At 44.2% G+C, this 21,600-nt stretch overlaps 4 protein-coding genes across 5 annotated transcripts; 2 read left to right on the forward strand and 2 right to left on the reverse strand.

Moving 5' to 3' along the window:
- Positions 1 to 2,614, reverse strand: LOC126596532 (uncharacterized). Its single transcript, XM_050263155.1, has one exon. The coding sequence runs from the start codon at positions 1,461 to 1,463 to the stop codon at positions 174 to 176; it is 1,290 nt and encodes a 429-aa protein (XP_050119112.1). The 5' UTR covers positions 1,464 to 2,614; the 3' UTR covers positions 1 to 173.
- On the forward strand, positions 2,615 to 8,804 carry LOC126596580 (mitochondrial import inner membrane translocase subunit TIM17-2-like). Of its 2 annotated transcripts, XR_007613998.1 has the most exons (3): positions 2,615 to 3,435; positions 4,337 to 4,539; positions 8,700 to 8,804. XR_007613998.1 is itself a non-coding variant. In XM_050263211.1 (2 exons), the coding sequence occupies exon 1, from the start codon at positions 2,732 to 2,734 to the stop codon at positions 3,416 to 3,418; it is 687 nt and encodes a 228-aa protein (XP_050119168.1). In that variant the 5' UTR covers positions 2,615 to 2,731; the 3' UTR covers positions 3,419 to 3,435; positions 4,337 to 4,644. The 2 variants fall into 2 exon arrangements, 1 of the variants encoding a protein (XP_050119168.1); XM_050263211.1 differs by lacking the exon at positions 8,700 to 8,804 and having other exon boundaries at positions 4,337 to 4,644.
- Positions 8,805 to 9,521: 717 nt separating this feature from the next.
- LOC126596569 (probable 3-hydroxyisobutyrate dehydrogenase-like 1, mitochondrial) lies at positions 9,522 to 10,734 on the forward strand. The gene has a single exon (XM_050263203.1). It carries the CDS (start codon positions 9,540 to 9,542, stop codon positions 10,587 to 10,589), a length of 1,050 nt encoding a protein of 349 aa, XP_050119160.1. The 5' UTR covers positions 9,522 to 9,539; the 3' UTR covers positions 10,590 to 10,734.
- Positions 10,735 to 18,155: 7,421 nt separating this feature from the next.
- On the reverse strand, positions 18,156 to 19,115 carry LOC126596599 (uncharacterized). Its single transcript, XM_050263237.1, has one exon. The coding sequence runs from the start codon at positions 19,032 to 19,034 to the stop codon at positions 18,156 to 18,158; it is 879 nt and encodes a 292-aa protein (XP_050119194.1). The 5' UTR covers positions 19,035 to 19,115.
- Between the last annotated feature and the right edge of the window lie 2,485 nt (positions 19,116 to 21,600).

Consider the following 21,600-nt stretch of genomic DNA (forward strand, 5'->3'; position numbering starts at 1 on the left):
TTTAACGATCTCAACTCGTTTAAGATAATTGTTTTAACACCAAAAATTAGAGTTGTTATGGCACACATTTCTGATCAAGAGGCTATACGGAAATAAAAACTGTAAACCTACTCCCCAACTTTAGATAAAGCTGTAAAAAGTGCTAATATAAAGTACAATGTTTATGACAAACCTCAGTCAAGTTCGTCAGTCTGCTGATTAACTGCATGGACATTCTCATTGTTATTGTTTCCGGTTAAGTGATGAAGCAGCACACCAGTTGCAACACTGACATTTAAGCTCTCCACGGCCAAAAGTGATCGGAACTCTTCAGCTGAGCATGCATGTTTCCCTTCCACGGTTTCAGTATCATCAACTCCACCAGCAGTAATTTCCACGGGAATATTCCCCGGGATTCTAATCAAATCAGTGCAAGATCTTTCCACCAAAGGTCTCAACCCAGTGCCCTCACTTCCCAGAACAAGAATTGTTGGCACACTAGGTGCAACCTCGTTCAAAGGTAAAGCCTTGGAAGAAACAGAACCTCCAAGAACCCGCCAACCATTTTCAGCCGAGGATGTTAGGAACTGCATCATATTCTTGCAGTATCTCAACTCCATCAACTCAAGTGAGCCTGCACTTGATTTGCTCACAACGCCACTCAGTGGGGCTGAATTCTTGGCACATAACACCACCCCAGAAGCTCCAAAGAAGTAAGCCGACCTGATGATTGCCCCCACATTCTGAGGATCTGTAACCTCATCCAAAGCAATCCAGAGAGAACCCTTATCTTCCTCAACTGAAACAGGTTCCAATTCGTTAATTTTCACCATCTCCAACGGAGAGGTATCTAGAACCAGACCCTGATGAGGTCGATTATCAGTAGCCATATTAAGATCATGCTTAGAGACATCCTTTACGTTTAACCCAATCTTGTCAGCCATCAGTAAAATTCTCTCAAAGCCCTTCTTGTCCTTCTTCTTCCTATTATTTTTGCTCAAATCCATCCCTTCTTGAATATACAATGCATAAAATTCTCTTCTTCCAGCTGACAAAGCAGCCAAAACTGGACCAACACCATAAACACTTTGGCCAATCATCCTAGGCACGGACGATTCAGTAGCCTCGTTCCATGTCTTCTTACCCCAATCTTCCTGCCTATTCCACCTTCGAAACTCAGGTCTCTCACGTCCAGGTTTTACATCTTCCATTCCCCTGAGCTTGTTTTGAATATGATCCCACCTTGGATCATCAACCGCTTCCATTTCTTCTTCTTCTCCTACTTCTTCTTCTTCTGCATCTCCTTCTGTATTGGCTTCCTCCAATCTTCTGTCCCTCCCACGGTAATCACTTTGATAATCCTTTACCGCACTTCCCCTGCCAACTACTTTCTTTACCCCCATGCTCAAATGGACCACTTTTCCTAACATAATTTTTTTCTGTATCGGCTTCCCCCAATCTTCTGTCCCTCCCACGGTAATCATTTTGACGATCCCTTACCAAAGCTCCCCTTCCAGTTCTACCTTCTCTACTCCCATACTCTGATACACCAATTTTCCTAACATAACTTTTTCTTGACACCTCCCAAGAAGCACGAACAGTTTTCGACTTTGTTTCTTCCTCTAACATACTTGCTGAATTGTCCCAAGACGACTTACTACTATCTCCATCTAAACTCTTGCTGCTCCCCCCCCAAGAACCATGATCACTAACTTCCTCTAACCTCTTTGCAGATTCCTCCCAAGACGAAACAGATGTCTTCGCCGTAGTTCCTTTCTCCAACCCTCGTGCTCCCTTAGCTTTTGCTGCCGGCAACCACGGCAGTCTTTGCCCAGCTCTTCCCACACCACTCCCTCCATTTACTTTCTGACCAGACCAACTCGAAAAACCTCGTCCTCTTACAAAACACCAATTCTGTGTACCACTTCTCATCCTAAACCCCCCAGAAACACTTCTGGGTTTTGCAACAATCACCTTTTCCAGAATCTCACAATACGAACCGGTCGAAAACCGAACCAAATGTGACAACCCAGATGTTTTTTTTCACCAAACCCGGATGAGGGTTTTGTGAGTTTGATCGGACTAAGGTTTATTGGGGGTTTTGGATGAGACCCAATTTGTAAAGATTGAAACTTTGAGGTGTGAAACGATTTGCGTCTCGAACAAACCCTAATTGCCAAGGGAAATGCTTGGCCTTTTGCTAAATTCGCATACATTGCATTCACTATTTAAAAAAGAATCAGAAAACTGAATCCGAAAACATAAAAGGGGGCGCAGAGAAAGAACAAAAAACCTGATTCAGAAACGATTTCTGAAGAAATTGGAGGCCTTTAGATTCCCTGTGAAGCTTATCCGCAGTTCAAACGACATCGTATTGCTGAACGGTTCCAGCCACCACTACGAAGCTTTACTGGAGAGTGAGGATGGCGGGGAGGTTAACGGCAGCCTTGGAAGATAAGATACGGTAAGTTGCTATACGACGTCGTACTCTAGAACCTACGATGAACCCGACTGACGTGGATTTGGATGGACAATAATGCCCCTTACAGGGCCAAAACGCACCGACCCGAACAACCCGGACGACCCGGACCCGCTACATATGCAAGGATATTTCCGTCAGAGCACCAAACAAAAACCTAGAACCAGAAGCAAAAGAGGCCCTCTCAACTCGATCTCTCTCGCCTTCTCCGTACAAAAACCTTCGAAAGCAGCGAAAAACCCTCTCCGCCCACCACCGCCTCTCGGCAGAAATATGGGGACTCCAGAAACATCCCGGGAACCGTGCCCCGACCGCATCCTTGACGACATCGGCGGTGCCTTCGGCATGGGTGCTGTCGGTGGGTCCGCCTTCCACTTCCTCAAGGGCGTCTACCACTCCCCATCCGGCTCCCGGTTCATCGGCGGATCCCAGGCCGTCCGGATGAACGCACCGCGCGTTGGCGGGAGCTTCGCCGTCTGGGGAGGCCTTTTCTCCGCCTTCGACTGCACCATGGTCTACGTCCGCCAGAAGGAGGACCCCTGGAACTCCATCATCGCCGGCGCCGCCACCGGTGGCTTCCTCCAGATGCGCCAGGGGCTTGGCGCCTCGGCCCGATCGGCCGCCTTCGGTGGCGTTCTCTTAGCGCTGATTGAAGGAGCTGGGATCATGCTTAATAAGTTTATGAGCCAACAGCAGCAGATGCCAGTTGTTCTTGAAGAACCGGCGAATATGCCCGGTGTGCCTGGTCTTCCTCCGATGGGCCGGGCTCCAGGTCAGCCAGGCCCACCGGAGATGGCAACGTCTGTTAGCGGCGGCTCTGAGGCGAATTCGAGCTCAGGATCGTGGTTTGGAGGGCTGTTTGGAAAGGGTAATGAGCCTGAGGCTAAGAGCAGCGGAAGCGAGACGAAGGTTTTGGAGAGTTTCGATGCACCGCCAGTTCCAACCTTCGAGTTTAAGTGATTGATCGAATGATTAAGGTACGGATTAAGGAGGAAGGGTTTTGATTAGAAGGATGATTGAACTGAGGAATTTGGGAAAGTTAAGGTTTTTATTGCTAATTTTCGCAGAAAAGATATGTTTATGTTGTGTTCTGTCTTTTACTAGTTTTTTGGAATAACCAAGAAGTTATAGCTTGTATTATAACGCCTTTTGAATTCAAATTTGATTTCTTGCTTGAATTGTTCTTCGAGCCGCGGATTAAGTTGTGTACTGGAGATGCTTTTGATATGCAGAAGAATGCTTTGCAATAACTTTCGCGGATTAGGAGTGCTCGGAATTTGCATACATTGGATTGTTTTCGCCTAATTGTTGTGGACATTGTGATAATTTTGTTGTGACTTGGTTTAGGATTTGCATGCTGGCCTTGGTGCTTGTTTGCTTGATCATCGCTTTTCTGTAATTCTTGTGTTCATGCTTTGAGAATCGACTATTTTACACAAATTTGTCCTGGTTATATGGATATTGAACGCTTTGGGAACCAGTTGTTGCGTTGAGGCTCGTAAGGTTCACAGAGAGTAGATGTGAATAGCATCATTCAAGTTTAAGTCATGCCCGGATTTGTGAACTGCTTGATGTTCTTGTTTATGCATGTCGAGATTGATGTGATCAATATGTAGAGAAGGAAATCCCCTTCCTTTGAGAAGTAAGCCAGATTGTTTATGTTACGTTGTTCCTCTCAATTTCAAAGCAAAAATATTGTGTGTGCCATATTTGTCCTGTCCTTTATGCCCTGAATAGAACGTTGCTGAATTCGTATGCGTTATAGTCTATGATTCTGCAAATATTTGGATTTCTGAAACTACCGAGTGGCGTTGTAGTCTGTGATTCTTTGATTTTGGCCATTGATTAATTAGTGGTTCTGTCTTTTCGTTCTTTCAGTGGACAAAGAGCCTAAGACAGCTATGCAATTTTCAGTTTTGTTTCGAGGCGCTTGAAGAGCAGTACATAGTAGAGACACGAAGCTCGCAACACCCATGTCGAAAGAAGATGGGTAAACTCAATCAGTTTGGTTTTCCTAGGTTAACTATTAAGATCATTGTTATAGTCTGGCTGGTTTACTAGTTCCAAATAATTATTTGAAGGTAATATTTTCGGGATTGTACGTTATACTCTGGCCGGATAACTAGTTCGAGGATGATTGTTACTTTCGTGTTTGCATTAATGTGAAATTAGTTAGCCTTCGTATACATTCGAATGCGAATGACTTGGTTTCTGAACAGGTTGTATGGTGTGGAACATTAGAACCTGACCAAATTGGTTCTTTTGTTTCATACAGCGCAGCGGAATATGAATCGTGCAGCGCCAGGACTTTCTTGAATCAATGCCGGTCTTACGCTTACCTCTCTCCGTGTTTATTTGATAGTTAAATCCATCGACACTTCTGCTTTTCGATTTCTTCTTCGCCTTATGGTTTACTATCAAGGACTAGTGCTACATTTTGCTTCTCCATTTCACCTAAATCAGACGAAATGACCAAAATGGTTTACCATGACTAAATTATCAAAATTGAAATCAAACAAAACATAGCACGATCGTAAGGGTATTTACGGAAATACACGGTTCTCGCTCTTGCATTTGATATCAATGGTGGATAATAATAGATGTGTTTCTTATCTCGAATTCAAAAATGTGTGAGCATGAATCTTTTGATCGTTATGTGGTTAAGAGAACGGAACTCGTAATTTGTTTATTTTTTCTCAAATCACAGCCCAAATATCTCAATCCTTCAAACTTGTCCAAGCAGACCCAAAAGACAGTTGGGTTTGGCGGGTTTGAGCCCCGAACTTGCGCGCCCACCTTGGATAACCCGCCACGTCACCAGTTGCTCTAACAGGAGCCGTTGGATTTTATACGAATTTGCAACAGAAATGTCACCATCGGCTTTTAGATAACGCAAATGACAAAACTCAAAATAGTCAAACTCCTTCCACTTCCACTCCTCCGTCCACTCTCACACTCCACCAGGACCGCCACTCTCTCCCTCCTCCTCCGCCGTCGCCACATGGCCACCGTCGCGTCATCCGATTCCCCCATAAGTCCGTCAAACACCCGGGTCGGGTGGATCGGGACCGGCGTTATGGGCCGGTCCATGTGCACCCACCTCCTCAAGGCCGGCTACGCTCTCACCGTCTTCAACCGCACCCTCTCCAAGGCCCAGCCTCTAGTCGACCTCGGGGCCCACCTGGCCGACTCCCCAAGCGCCGTCGCCTCCAAATCCGACGTCATCTTTTCCATCGTCGGCTACCCCTCCGACGTCCGCTCCGTCCTCCTCGACCCCACCACCGGAGCACTCTCCGGACTCCGCCCCGGAGGCATCCTTGTCGACATGACCACCTCCGAACCCTCCCTCGCCGTCGAGATCTCCTCCGCCGCTGAGTCCAAATCCTGCTCAGCTGTCGATGCCCCCGTCACCGGCGGCGACGTTGGCGCCAAGAACGGAACTCTCGCGATCCTCGCCGGCGGCGACGAAAACACCGTCCGCAAGCTAACCCCTCTGTTCTCCCTCATGGGCAAAGTGAATTATATGGGCGGCGCCGGAAAGGGACAGTTCGCGAAGCTGGCGAACCAGACGATCATCGCTTCCACGATGGTGGGTCTGGTGGAGGGTATGATCTTCGCCCACAAGTCCGGCCTCGACGTGGGTCTTTTCCTAGATGCGATCAAAGTGGGCGCCGCAGGGTCGAAGTCGCTGGATTTGTACGGCGGCCGGATTCTGAAGAGGGATTTGGAGCCGGGATTCTATGTGAACCACTTCGTGAAAGATTTGGGGATTTGCTTGAAGGAGTGCCAGAAGATGGGGCTTGCTCTTCCCGGATTAGCCCTAGCTCAGCAGCTTTATCTGTCGCTGAAGGCTCACGGCGAGGGCAATTTGGGAACTCAGGCGCTTATTGTGGCGGTGGAGCGGCTGAATAATGTGTCACTTGAATATGCTCCTGCAAAATAATGACTCTGCAAGTGCAGTTTGAATCATTTCTTATGATGGTATCGATGCTTTTCTTCGATTTCTTGTTGAAATTTCAGTTTTTTTAACTTTGTACTGTGATGTTTCTTGCTCCAATGCTTATAGTGTGAAATGGTTGTCTCATAACAAATTAAGCAATTGTGTTTAGTTTCTTCAATATATGGTTGAAACTTTTGCAGACGTGGGTTAGGCTAGTTAGCTAGGGTAGTTTGTCCGTCCCCGAAGTTTAGATTGCTAGATGGATTGTGTTTAACTGTATGTAAGCACCTGCTGGTGGGAAAGCTCAATGAGTTTATCAGCAAGTGCATTTGCACACTTTCAGCTTGATGTTTGACCCGAAAAACTAACAAATGGTGATGCAAGTTTTAGCGGTTATTGTGAAACCAGTATATTGGTTCTTGCCTGGCATTGGATTGATTCTTGATTACCAGTTATAAACTTATAACGAGTGCGCCCTTTAGTGGCACCATTCTGTATTAGCTGGGACTTCAGGAATTTACAACTGCAGGTGAGATAACAGGTTCAGTCGTATGAGCTCAGTGCAAGCCTGACACGAGATCTCTGTTTGAAATATCAGGGAGGGCACACACGGTGGTCACGCCCAAATTTAGGTATTTCTTGTGTTCATATGTTTCTTTTCCACATATCTTTTTAAGGCATGTCTGCATTCTTTCTGTCTGAGCTCGGAGAAAGTAAGTTACTTTTGTATGTTCGTAGAATACCTTCGATCTTCCAGTTTTTGTAGTGAGACATGAAATGATAACACATCCAAAGTTGCAAAATATGTAGCGGGACGTAGAATACATAAGCTATATAGATAGAGTTACCCTCAAAGTTAAGATGAACACCACTGATACTAAAAGACCATAGCATTATTGGCCTCTGAGAAAAATAAATTTTCTGTCGTTCATTCTTCTTTTCAATACTCGTTGTATTTGGGTCGTGGTTGCATGTTGTTTTCCCTAAACTGAGTACACAAATGGAAAAGAGGGATTGGAATCAAGGGCTTAACGTCCAAAACTGTAACGTTATGATTTTGTTTCGCTATCGTTTTTGCGAACTTTATACCAAGTATAACATTTCAGACTAGACAGGGAGTTGCAGTGTTGCACCAATGCGAAGTATGATAAAACATGTTCATAAAGTAGATTGAGTTATACCAGTTTCCAGACTATACACTTACGTATCAAAATCGCACAAAAGAAAGGATCATAGAACAGAGAAATAAAAATAATAAAGAAAGGTTTTTATTGCTAATTTTCGCAGAAAATATATGTTTATGTTGTGTTCTGTCTTTTACTAGTTTTTTGGAATAACCAAGAAGTTATAGCTTGTATTATAACGCTTTTCGAATTCAAATTTGATTTCTTGCTTGAATTGTTCTTCAAGCCACGGATTAAGTTGTGTACTGGAGATGCTTTTGATATGCATAAGAATGCTTTGCAATAACTTTTGCGGATTAGGAGTGCTCGGAATTTGCATACATTGGATTGTTTTCGCCTAATTTTCGTGGACAATGTGATAATTTTGTTGTGACTTGGTTTAGGATTTGCATGCTGGCTTTGGTGCTTGTTTGCTTGATCATCACTTTTCTGTAATTCTTGTGTTCATGCTTTGAGAATTGACTATTTTACACAAATTTGTCCTGGTTATATGGATATTGAACGCTTTGGGAACCAGTTGTTGCGTTGAGGCTCGTAAGGTTCACAAAGAGTAGATGTGAATAGCATCATTCAAGTTTAAGTCACGCCCGGATTTGTGAACTGCTTGATGTTCTTGTTTATGCATGTCGAGATTGATGTGATCAATATGTAGAGAAGGAAATCCCCTTCCTTTGAGAAGTAAGCCAGATAGTTTATGTTTCGTTGTTCCTCTCAATTTCAAAGCAAAAATGTTGTGTGTGCCATATTAGTCCTGTCCTTTATGCCCTGAATAGAATGTTGCTGAATTGGTATGCGTTGTAGTCTATGATTGTGCGAATATTTGGATTTCTGAAACTACCGAGTGGCGTTGTAGTCTGTTATTCTTTGATTTTGGCCATTGATTAATTAGTGGTTCTGTCTTTTTGTTCTTTCAGTGGATGAAGAGCCTAAGACAGCTATCCAATTTTCAGTTTTGTTTCGAGGCGCTTGAAGAGCAGTACATAGTAGAGACACGAAGCTCGCAACAACCATGTCGAAAGAAGATGGGTAAACTCAATCAGTTTGATTTTCCTAGGTTAACTATTAAGATCATTGTTATAGTCTGGCTGGTTTACTAGTTCCAAATAACTATTTGAAGGTTATATTTTCGGGATTGTACGTTATACTCCGGCCGGATAACTAGTTCGAGGATGATTGTTACTTTCGTGTTTGCATTAATGTGAAATTAGTTAGCCTTCATATACATTCGAATGCGAATGATTTGGTTTCTGAACAGGTTGTATGGTGTGGAACATTAGAACCTGACCAAATTGGTTCTTTTGTTTCATACAGCGCAGCGGAATATGAATCGTGCAGCGCCAGGACTTTCTTGAATCAATGCCGGTCTTACGCTTTACCTCTCTCGTGTTTATTTGATTGTTAAATCCATTCGACACTTCTGCTTTTCGATTTCTCCTTCGCCTTATGGTTTACTATCAAGGACTAGTGCTACATTTTGCTTCTCCGTTTTGCCCAAATCAGACGAAATGACCAAAATGATTTACCAGGACTAAATTATCAAAATTGAAATCGAACAAAACATATCGATTGTAAGGGTATTTACAGAAATACACGGTTCTCGCCCTTGCATTTGATATCAATGGTGGATAATAACAAATGTGTTTCTTATCTCGAATTAAAAAATGTGTTTCTTATCTCGAATTCAAAAATGTGTGACCATGAATCTTTTGATCGTTATGTGATTAAGAGAACAGAACTCGTAATTTGTTTATTTTTTCTCAAATCACAGCCCAAATATCTCAATCCTTCAAACTTGTCCAAGCAGACCCAAAAGACAGTTATGTTTGGCGGGTTTGAGCCCCGAACTTGCGCGCCCACCTTGGATAACCCGCCACGTCACCAGTTGCTCTAACAGGAGCCGTTGGATTTTATACGAATTTGCAACAGAAATGCCACCATCGGCTTTTAGATAACGCAAATGACAAAACTCAAAATAGTCAAACTGTTTCCACTTCCACTCCTCCATCCACTCTCACACTCCACCAGGACCGCCACTCTCTCCCTCCTCCTCCGCCGTCGCCACATGGCCACTGTCGCGTCATCCGATTCCCCCATAAGTCCGTCAAACACCCGGGTCGGGTGGATCGGGACCGGCGTTATGGGCCGGTCCATGTGCACCCACCTCCTCAAGGCCGGCTACGCCCTCACCGTCTTCAACCGCACCCTCTCCAAGGCCCAGCCTCTAGTCGACCTCGGGGCCCACCTGGCCGACTCCCCAAGCGCCGTCGCCTCCAAATCCGACGTCGTCTTTTCCATCGTCGGCTACCCCTCCGACGTCCGCTCCGTCCTCCTCGACCCCACCACCGGCGCACTCTCCGGACTCCGCCCCGGAGGCATCCTTGTCGACATGACCACCTCCGAACCCTCCCTCGCCGTCGAGATCTCCTCCGCCGCTGAGTCCAAATCCTGCTCATCTGTCGATGCCCCCGTCACCGGCGGCGACGTTGGCGCCAAGAACGGAACTCTCGCGATCCTCGCCGGCGGCGACGAAAACACCGTCCGCAAGCTAACCCCTCTGTTCTCCCTCATGGGCAAAGTGAATTATATGGGCGGCGCCGGAAAGGGACAGTTTGCGAAGCTGGCGAACCAGACGATCATCGCTTCCACGATGGTGGGTCTGGTGGAGGGTATGATCTTCGCCCACAAGTCCGGCCTCGACGTGGGTTTTTTCCTAGATGCGATCAAAGTGGGCGCCGCAGGGTCGAAGTTGCTGGATTTGCACGGCGGCCGGATTCTGAAGAGGGATTTGGAGCCGGGATTCTATGTGAACCACTTCGTGAAAGATTTGGGGATTTGCTTGAAGGAGTGCCAGAAGATGGGACTTGCTCTTCCCGGATTAGCCCTAGCTCAGCAGCTTTATCTGTCGCTGAAGGCTCACGGCGAGGGCAATTTGGGAACTCAGGCGCTTATTGTGGCGGTGGAGCGGCTGAATAATGTGTCACTTGAATATGCTCCTGCAAAAGAATGACTCTGCAAGTGCAGTTTGAATCATTTCTTATGATGGTATCGATGCTTTTCTTCGATTTCTTGTTGAAATTTCAGTTTTTTTAACTTTGTACTGTGATGTTTCTTGCTCCAATGCTTATAGTATGAAATGGTTTTCTCATAACAAATTAAGCAATTGTGTTTAGTTTCTTCAATATATGGTTGAAAGACGTGGGTTAGGCTAGTTAGCTAGGGTAGTTTGTCCGTCTCCGAAGTTTAGATTGCTAGATGGCTTGTGTTTAACTGTATGTAAGCACCTGCTGGTGGGAAAGCTCAATGAGTTTATCAGCAAGTGCTTTTGTACACTTTCAGCTTGATGTTTGACCCAAAAAACTAACAAATGGTGATGCAAGTTTTAGCGGTTATTGTGAAACCAGTATATTGGTTCTTGCCTGGCATTAGATTGATTCTTGATTACCAGTTATAAACTTATAATGAGTGCGCCCTTTAGTGGCACCATTCTGTATTATCTGGGACTTACAACTGGAGGTGAGATAACAGGTTCAGTCGTATGAGCTCAGTGCAAGCCTGACATGGGATCTCTGTTTGAAATATCAGGGAGGGCACGCACAGTGGTCACGCCTAAATTTAGGTATTTCTTGTGTTCATATGTTTCTTTTCCATATATCTTGTTAAGGCATGTCTGCATTCTTTCTGTCTAAGCTCGGAGAGAGTAAGTTACTTTTGTATGTTCGTAGAATACCTTCGATCTTCCAGTGTTTGTAGTGAGACATGAAATGATAACACATCCAAAGTTGCAAAATATGTAGCGGGACTTAAAATACATGAGCTATATAGATAGAGTTACCCTCAAAGTTAAGATGAACACCACTGATACTAAAAGACCATAGCATTAGATTGATTCTTGCCTGGCATTAGATTGATTCTTGATTACCAGTATGTTGATGCTAGCGGTTATTGTGAAACCAGTATGTTGGTTCTTGCCTGGCATTGGATTGATTCTTGATTACCAGTTATAAACTTATAACGAGTGCGCCCTTTAGTGGCTCCGTTCTGTATTATCTGGGACTTCAGGAGCGGAGGTCTGGCGGATATTGATCAAACAACCGCTAGATTCGGTTTCTTGCTCGAAGCAAAGATAAAACTCAAAACCAACATAACTGGTTTCATCCCTGAGGTAGTAGAAGTGGCTGACGGAGACCTAGTCTTCAGGGTCAGGATCCGGCAACTTTCGCCAGCGACGAGACCCATGATTTCGGCTGAAGATCGGGGTAGATCGGAATCTTTAGTTGGGTCTCTGAAAAAGGAACAGCAATTACAACGGAATTCTGGAATAACTCAGCCGGCGACGGCCGAGCTCGGGGAGGCAACCCACGCGACGGGGAAATGCGCCAGCTTTCGAATCGGCGCCATCGACTGCCCAGTCACTATCGGAGGTGACAGAATGTTTGGTCACGACAGGACTGAGACTGTGGACGCGAGTTACGGGATGCCTGCAAACCAACTCTCTGACATTATTGTCTCTGAAAGAGAGTATTGGACGCCACTTCAAACACAGGATGGGAAAGAAGGCGGATGCTCTAGTACAGAGGGGGCACAGATTTCATCAAGCAGGGAGTACTTTAATGGAACAAGCGTGGAGATATGCACTAGAAATGTTGCATATGTTTCTCTGGGTAAAAGCAAAAGGCTGGAATTAGATGGGAAAGATGGCGGTTGCTCGAGTACAGAGGGGGCACAGATTTCATCAAGCAGGGAGTATTTTAAAGGAACAAGAGTGGAGATATGCATTAGAAATGTTGTAGATGTTTACGATGGGAGTGGGCCCAACAAAAACAACTCTATTCCAATTAAAATCGATGGAGTGGTGGGCTTCGATACTCAAAGCCCAAATATTGGAGATAATATGGCGGTGACCGGGCCTACGGGTGCTAAACATTTATTTACAATTATAAATGGTAAATCGATGGGATGTGAATCTCATTGGGATGGGTCAGGTCGAGGCCCACTTATTCAAACAATTCACGGGATGAGACATCGGTTTCAATCCGAGATGGAACTTTTGTATACGTCTCGAACGTTGTCGAATCCGTGGGAGGATCTAAGGCAGCCGACTCAAAGGCACACCGTTGGAGGATATATGGCATTGGGCGATACCCAGCAACCACGGGCCACGGAGTTTTATACAGCAGGCATTCCAATTAGATCTTCCTTGAGCACATGCTCGAGTTTCTTTGGGAGATTTGGCCAACTTGACAGGGGCGGATTGCGGCTAAAGATTCTTTTACCACAAGATTTTGGCTCTGGTCAGAATCAACTAGAAGGGCCTATTCTGACGAAAGGCTGGCCTTCTAACCTCACATTCACTGATTCAGATAGTGAATTAGAGGAAGATCTGGAGAGCGAGGCCGATGATGACCGTGCCCGATCAACGAGCGGGTCGAGTGAGAAGAATCCAGCAGATCAATGGTGGAGAAGGATGGAGGCTCTAGGCATGGATCCGGCTCAATTGTTAGACAGCGACGACGATGATGTCTCCGCCCAATCTTCTGTTGCTGATGGGGAGGCGGAGGATTACTCTCAAGAGGAAAAAGAAACATCCGAAGATTTTGAATTATCCTGTGATGACCTCCATAACCTATTCAAGGATTCAAATTTGGAAGCACTGACAACGTTGGAGGAGGCATCTAATCACGAGGAGAAGTCTGTTACTAAGGCAATAGGAAAAAACGAGGAAATATTAAAGTACAGAAGAAGGAAAAAATTGGCAGGCCAATTAGCCAACAGTGAGGCACAACATCTAAATTCCAAATTTTTGTCTAAAATGAAGATTTCCTTGTTTCCGTTGAAAAGGTCTCTGTTACAAGAAGCGAAGAAAGGGAAAGTCAGAAGAGGCAAGAAAGAGGATGGTTTTAAGGGAGATAGTAAACTTCACAGGGGCAATACCAGTTTTAATGAAGATAATTAGCTGGAATGTTAGAGGATTGGGAAGTAGACGGAAGAGGCTAACTTTGAAAAAGCAACTCCAACGGTTACAGCCCGACATCATCATACTACAGGAAACTAAGAAAGCTATGATTGACAGAAGCCTTGTGGCTAGCGTGTGGGGAAGTAGATATAAAGACTGGATTTATGCCCCTGCACAAGGAAGCTCAGGGGGCATAGCTGTAATCTGGAATACAAAACACATGTCAGTAACCGAATCTTTGATCGGTGTTTTCTCTGCATCAATAAAAATTATGGCTCCCAATGGGATGGAGTGGTGGCTATCTGGAGTCTATGGTCCATGTAAAAATAGAGACCGAAGGGAGTTTTGGGAAGAATTGGCGGGACTTTATGGTATGTGTGGACCAAGATGGTGTGTAGGAGGAGATTTTAATGTGGTTAGATTTATAAATGAGAAATCAAACGGGGGGAGGTTGACTAAAAGCATGAGGGATTTTAATGATTTCATTAGAGAGACAGAACTCAAGGATTTGGAGCTGCTCAATGCACAATTTACTTGGTCAAACCTTAGAGAAGAACCTGTGTGTCGGAGATTAGACAAATTCTTATGCTCTACAGGTTGCGAAGATATCTTCCCTGAGGCTAGACAAACGGCCTTGGCTAGGGTCATTTCTGATCATTGCCCAGTCCAGCTAGACACCAACAAAGTGAAATGGGGGCCATGTCCTTTCAGATTTGAAAACATGTGGCTCCAAGATCCAGAATTCAGGAATAAATTCAAGGAATGGTGGCATTCGGAGCAAGTGGAGGGGTGGGAGGGTTATAAATTTATGATCAAGTTAAAAGCCATGAAAAAAAAGGTGCAAAGCTGGAGTAAGGAGAGCTTCGGTGAGATCGAAAAAATCTTGAAAGAAGTGGAAGCAAACATAGAGGAGTTGGACAGGAGAGAGGGGTTGGAAGGCTTAGATTTTGAAGCTAGAAGTAAAAGGGAAGAACTCCAAACCCTTGTAGGAGACTTGGCTTTTAAAGAAGAAGTGAAATGGAGGCAGAGAAGCAAAGTGGAATGGGCAAAGGAAGGGGATGGTAATACAAAATTCTTCCATCGAGTTGCAAATGGGAGAAGGAAGAGAAACTATATTGAGAGGTTAGAGTCGGTTGGAGGGGGAATAATAGAGGATGCAAAAGAGATCGAAGAGCATATTGTCAACTTTTTCAAATCCTTATTCAGCAGTAACGACGAGGCATGTTGGGGTTTGGAAGGGATAAATTGGGTTCCAATAAACGCCCTTCAGGCAAGTTGGCTTGAGAGGCCTTTTGAGGAAATAGAAGTTCAAAGAGCAGTTTTCGATTGTGGAAAGGATAAATCACCAGGACCAGATGGCTTCTCTATGCAAATGTTTCAACACTGCTGGGATTTTTTGAAAAAGGATATAATGAAGATCATGGAGGAGTTCTTTGAGAAAGGGATAATAAATGCAGTGACGAACGAGACTTTCATTTGCCTGATCCCGAAGAAATCAGATTCTTTGAAAGTGACAGACTATAGGCCCATAAGTTTAGTAACTGGATTGTATAAAATTATAGCAAAAACACTGGCTTCAAGATTGAAGGAGGTTTTGGATACCACTGTCTCTCCGAATCAGGGGGCGTTTGTTAAGGATAGACAAATTGTGGATGCTGTCCTCATTGCAAATGAAGTGGTAGAAGAGGTGAGGCAGAAAAAAGAGAAGGGATTGGTGCTTAAGATCGACTTTGAAAAAGCGTATGATCATGTTGAATGGAGATTTCTGGAAGAGGTACTTCAAAGAAAAGGTTTTGGCAATAGATGGAGGAAATGGATGCAAGGATGTTTAAGCTCTGCAAATTTCTCCGTTTTGATCAATGGAAGGCCAAGGGGAAAATTTCAAGCTTCAAGAGGATTGAGACAAGGCGACCCACTGTCACCTTTTCTTTTCACCTTAGTAGTCGATGTTTTGAGCAGGTTAATGGAGAAGGCACAAGAAACCGATCTCATCAAAGGCTTGTGTATCGGCCAAGAAAAGGTGGAGATATCTCATCTTCAATTTGCCGACGATACCATTTTCTTCTTGACGGAAGACGAGGAAGTTTGGAACAACCTAATCCAAGTGCTTAATTTATTCTGTTCGGTCTCAGGATTGAAAGTCAACAAAGCTAAGTGCTTTTTGGCTGGGATAAATTCAGAGAGAGAAACTAAACAGGTTGGCAGTTTCTTGGGGGTGCGAGGTAGGGTGCTGGCCGATAAAGTATTTGGGGCTCCCCCTTGGAGGAAGGCCAAGAGCAATAAGGTTTTGGGACCCAGTGGTAGAAACAATGGAAAGAAGACTTCAAAGTTGGAAGAAGGCCTTCCTATCCAGAGGGGGTAAATTAACTCTAATTCAATCAGTCCTGGGAAGCATGCCGATTTACTATATGTCCTTGTTCAAAATTCCATGCGGGGTAAGAGGACGTCTAGAAAAATTAATGAAGGGGTTTCTATGGGAAGGCATGGAGGAAGGTAAGAAAACACATTTGGCTAAGTGGGAGTTAGTTACTAAAAACAAGGAGGAAGGAGGTCTAGGGGTGGGGAACTTGAGGTATCAGAACGAAGCATTATTGGCTAAGTGGTTGTGGAGATTCCCAAGGGAGTCACAGTCTCTGTGGCACAAGGTGATAAGAAGTAAGTATGGGCTACAAGCTAATGGATGGGATGCACTTCCTCAAAGGAGGGTTTCAAGTTGAAGCCCATGGAGAGACATTTCGAGTGGTTCTCATCAGTTTCTTAGAAGCTGCACGTTTGAGGTGGGCAACGGAGAGAGGGTGAGGTTTTGGGAGGATGGGTGTTAACAGGGGGACCGATGAAGGAGCAATTCCCCAGACTATTCCTACTTTCGAGGAAGCACAATCAAAACATCTCGAGCTTCGTGGAAGTTTCATCAAATCCTTTGAGTTGGAACTTTGATTTTAGGAGAAACTTGAATGAGATGGAGATAGTAGAGGTGGCCACATTATTACAGAAACTGGAAGAGGTTCGATTGTCTCCATTACAGATGGATAACAGAAGGTGGAAGCTGGAAGCTTCAGGTTTGTTCTCATGCAAATCTTATCGTTCACTACTGAGCAACAATGGGAGTGTGCACTATTTTCCACCCTACCCTCAGATTTGGAAATCAAAAGTTCCTCCGAAGGTTAAAATACTTGTATGGCTTGTGGCTAATGGGAATCTAAACACATGCGACAAAATTCAAAGGAGAAACCCTCTTATGTGCTTATCACCACATTGGTGTAGCCTGTGCAAAGCCAAGGAGGAGAGTGTAAATCACATCTTTCTTCATTGCTCCTACTCGATCCAATTGTGGTGGAAATTGTTTCAGGAGGTTAAAGCAAGATGGGTCATTCCTAAAGGGTGTTTCGAGCTACTAAGCACAAATGTTAATGCACTTGGAAAAAGGAAAAAATCCAAAGTTCTGTGGGGTTGCCTGGTATCGGCAATTTTCTGGAATATATGGCTGGAACGCAACAAGAGGATTTTTGAAGACTATACTGGAGTGGGGGCAGAAGAACTTTGGGGGAGAGTAAAATATTGGGCAGCTTTTTGGGCTTCGGTCACTAAAGAGTTTAATAATGTTTCTCTATCTCAAATACTATGGGATTTGTTAGCAGCAGTTAAGTGAGCTTGGTCTAGAAATGGCTGCTGTAGCCAAATTCTAATGGTTTTTTCCTTGTTATACAGTTAGTGGATTTCTTATCCACTTCTGTGTTATTCTCTTTCTTTAATAAAATTGTTTCTTCTCAAAAAAAAAGGAGTTTACGACTGCAGGTGAGATAACAGGTTCAGTCGTATGAGCTCAGTGCAAGCCTGACACGAGATCTCTGTTTGAAATATCAGGGAGGGCACACACGGTGGTCACACCCAAATTTAGGTATTTCTTGTGTTCATATGTTTCTTTTCCATATATCTTTTTAAGGCATGTCTGCATTCTTTCTGTCTGAGCTCGGAGAAAGTAAGTTACTTTTGTATGTTCGTAGAATACCTTCGATCTTCCAGTTTTTGTAGTGAGAGATGAAATGATAACACATCCAAAGTTGCAAACTATGTAGCGGGACATAAAATACATAAGCTATATAGATAGAGTTACCCTCAAAGTTAAGATGAACACCACTGATACTAAAAGACCATAGCATTAGTGGCCTCTGAGAAAAATAAGTCTTCTGTCGTTGAGTTTCATGTCATTCTTCTTTTCAATACTCGTTGTATTGGGGTCGTGGTTGCGTGTTTTTTCCCTAAACTGAGTACACAAATTGAAAAGAGGGATTGGAATCAAGGGCTTAACGTTCAAAACTGTAACGTTATGCGTTTGTTTCGCTATCGTTTTTGCAAAGTTTATACCTAGTATGGCATTTTAGACTAGACAGTGAGTTGCAGTGTTGCACCAATGCGAAGTATGATAAAACATGTTCATAAAGTAGATTGAGATATACTAGTTTCCAGACTATACACTTACGTATCAAAATCACACAAAAGAAAGGATCATAGAACAGAGAAATAATAAGGGAAACAATTTTATCTGGATTTTACTTGTTACACAAGCCTTCACCCGTAGCCATCTTAGGAAAGAACAGATGAAGGAGACATTCCGTAACTTCATCCTTGCAGTGTATACTTCTTCCCTGTGAATGCTTGCAATTTTGGCTTTTCGGCCTTATGAGACTGCTCTTGGCTGCTCTTCTCTGCGGCAACTTTTGGGGTTTCATTCGTGGGACAGTTGGCATTTGAACTAATTTTACCAAACACGAGCTTTCCATTAGATCGACCCGTTGACGCAGAAGTTGATGACATAGAGCCCTTGGTTCCGTTCTCACTCTCCTGTTGGTTCTGCTCGAGAATTTCAGTAGAGGAAACCGGTGCAACCGATTGGTCCAATGCCGGTTTTCCATCCAATCGTCTTGCTGAACCGGTAAAGGGGATGAATTTCGGTATCTTCTCAGACGGTTCTTCATCCTTTTTGGCCTCTGTCGGTCTCTCCTTAGACTGAGTAGATGGCACTGCTGGCTTTTGAGGCTCCACATAATCAAGTGGAGGGGCAAAATCAACCTCGCAGTCGGTATCAATTATGCAGATTGCAGGGGACGGCTTTGTTTCAATTACGTCGATGTAGTACTCCTCATTGTTATAAGGGACCATGAAGGTATCACCAGTGGCTAAACAAGAGTAGCTCCTCAGTGCAGTCTCCAAGACGTCTTTCGGGTCTGAGACGTCAAGAAATTCCATAGTGTGAGGCTGCAACTTCATGTATGTTCCCTTCACAAGGCTCTTGTTTTTCACCTGAACAAGATCACCGTCTTGCAAAAGCAACTTCTTCATCATCCAGTAGGGTAAAAACGTTAGGCCCTCATCGGCAACAAATTCCAACACCCCGCAGTGAGCAACTCGTCCAGAATTACCGGGATTACTCAGTTCAAACAACATGGGGTAATTGACCTGTAAATTCGACAAAAGGCGATCGAGGGCTGACAGCGGCATTATGATTTTATCGCCCTTTTCGAGATGTTCCTTGTTGATGACGGAAACAGGGTAACAACGGTAAAGCTGCTCAAAGGAACTAGAATTACTGCTAGGTTCTTCAGGATCGCTGCCAGGCTCTTCGGGCTTACATCCAAGTTCTTCAACATATCCACCACGGAATCCGGAATCACTGACATGATCTTCTGAAGAATTCCTACTAAGTTCTTCAATATATTCGCCATAGAAGTCGGAATCACTGACATGATCTTCAGAAGAATTACTACTATGGTCTTCAGAAGAACTACTGCTATAGTCTGCGAAGGATTCACCGACATCTTCAGAATCAGATGAATCTCTGCTGTAGTCTGCAGCATCAACAAAGTCGTCATCAGATGAATCGCTGAAGTAGCCTTCAGAAATCATATTTACTGCGTCCATGAAGTCGCAGCTGGATCGTCTCCTTGTGATTTTGATGGATAGATTGGCTGAGGTAATTCTGGTTTCTTGCGGCCTAAGGAACTGAGACTCTAAACAGCTAGGGCAAAGAATAGTGCTTTGTCTGATGCGAATTGATGAGATGTCTGAAAACGAATGTGGCCTCCCTTGTACTTATACACAATTCAAAACCAAATCCTGTAAGGATAAGAAAACCCTAATCTCACTGGAGAACCCTAATATTTGAAGAAAAAAGAGAATGAAGTCTTAATCTTAGTCGTCCATAATCCTTTAATTGGTAGCTAATCTTCTAATCGTAGCCGTTCGTAATTCTTTTAGGGCTTTTCGCCATCTGATAATTAAGTAGCTAAACAAACCTGGTATGGAAGGTGCGGTGGTGGATTATTTCACTAAGTTATTTGATTCAAATGGTGGGGAAAATTTAAATATGGTGTTGGACCACATTACACCCAGAGTTACCGATGCGATGAATGCTGATCTTCTTCTTATTGTCTCCAATGAGGAAGTTAAGGAAGCACTGTTTCAAATGCATCGGACCAAGTCCCCAGGTCCGGATGGCATGTCTCCTGGATTCTACCAGAAACATTGGGATGTGGTAGGCGTTGATGTTTATGATGTCGTTCGTTCGATGCTGCAGTCAGGTTGCATGCTCTGCAAAATTGACTATACGCATGTTACCCTGATTCCGAAAGTAAAGAATCCAACGGAGATGTCTCAAATGCGTCCCATCAGTTTCAATCAAGGATAGATAGAAAGTCAACTGTTGTAATCCTATATATTAGGCACCTTCTTGTATACTGCCTATTATGAATGAATAACCAAATTCACAGAACGCTCAATTTCAAGATGGTACCAGAGCACCGATCCTGGTGACTCTAAAACCCAAATACGCTTCCGCCACGACAAGTGTCCACAACACATATTCCTTCCAACAAGCAACGCCACCATAGCAATGGCAGAATCAACTATTTCTTCCAGCAAACCAGTGATCAAACCAGTCGAGAACTCTACTGAGATCTCTGACCCATATGCACTGCATCATTCGGATCATCCGAATCTTGTTCTTGTCTCCAAACCACTGGAAGGAGATAATTACAGTACATGGAGTCGTGCCATGCGCATCAGTCTAAGCGCAAAGAACAAGATTGGCTTCATCACATAAGACATTGAAGCACCAGCAGAAACCGATCCAAACTTCCCTTCATGGCAGCGCTGCAACGACATGGTGATATCCTGGATCCTAAATTCTGTACACTCAGATATTGGGAACAACGTCATGTACACAAACACGGCAGCGAAGGTCTGGGAAGAATTAAGAGAACGTTTCTCTCAAGGAAACGACTCGAGGATTTACCAAATAAAAAGGGACATCGTGGAGCATAGACAAGGGCAGCAGTCAGTTGCTGTCTATTACACTAAATTGAAGGCTATGTGGGATGAACTTTCCTCCTACAACGAGGCTGCAACCTATTCTTGTGGAGGATTGGAAACGCTCAGAAAGAGAGAAGATAAGGAAAAAGTCATGCAATTCCTCATGGGATTGAATGACAACTATTCAGCCATTCGTGGCCAAATTCTTTTGATGCAGCCCCTCCCTGATACAAGGCGGGTGTATTCTCTCGTTCTCCAACAAGAAAAGCAAGTTGAAGTGTCTCACAATCGAGATAGCATCAGCCATCATGCCATGCACGCTGCGAATAATGGAGAATTGACAAATCAAGCACATCAGGCTCAGAAAAAGAGAACCCCACTCCACTGCTCCTACTGTGATCAGGACAGACATAGCATTGAAACATGCTATTATTTAAATGGTTTCCCTCCCGGCCACAAGTTCCATGGGAAAAATGTCAAACCTCCCAACCAAAGACGTTCCAATGCCAATCATGCAAAGGCGACAGACGCAAACAAACCTGCAGACAGCAGCTCCAAGTCCTCTTCCTCTATTGATGGTCCAAGGTTTACCACTGAAGAATACAACCAAATCATGGCAATGCTTCGGAAAAACAACGATGGTAACGCACACCACTTCGCGAATGTTGCAGGTATTGTTACACCTTCATGTGACGTGAATCCGGTTGCTCCACATTCCCATTTAGGTTGGATAATTGATAGTGGAGCGACGGATCAT

This window comes from Malus sylvestris, chromosome 2, assembly GCF_916048215.2.
Source record: "Malus sylvestris chromosome 2, drMalSylv7.2, whole genome shotgun sequence".
NCBI classification, from domain to species: domain Eukaryota; kingdom Viridiplantae; phylum Streptophyta; class Magnoliopsida; order Rosales; family Rosaceae; genus Malus; species Malus sylvestris.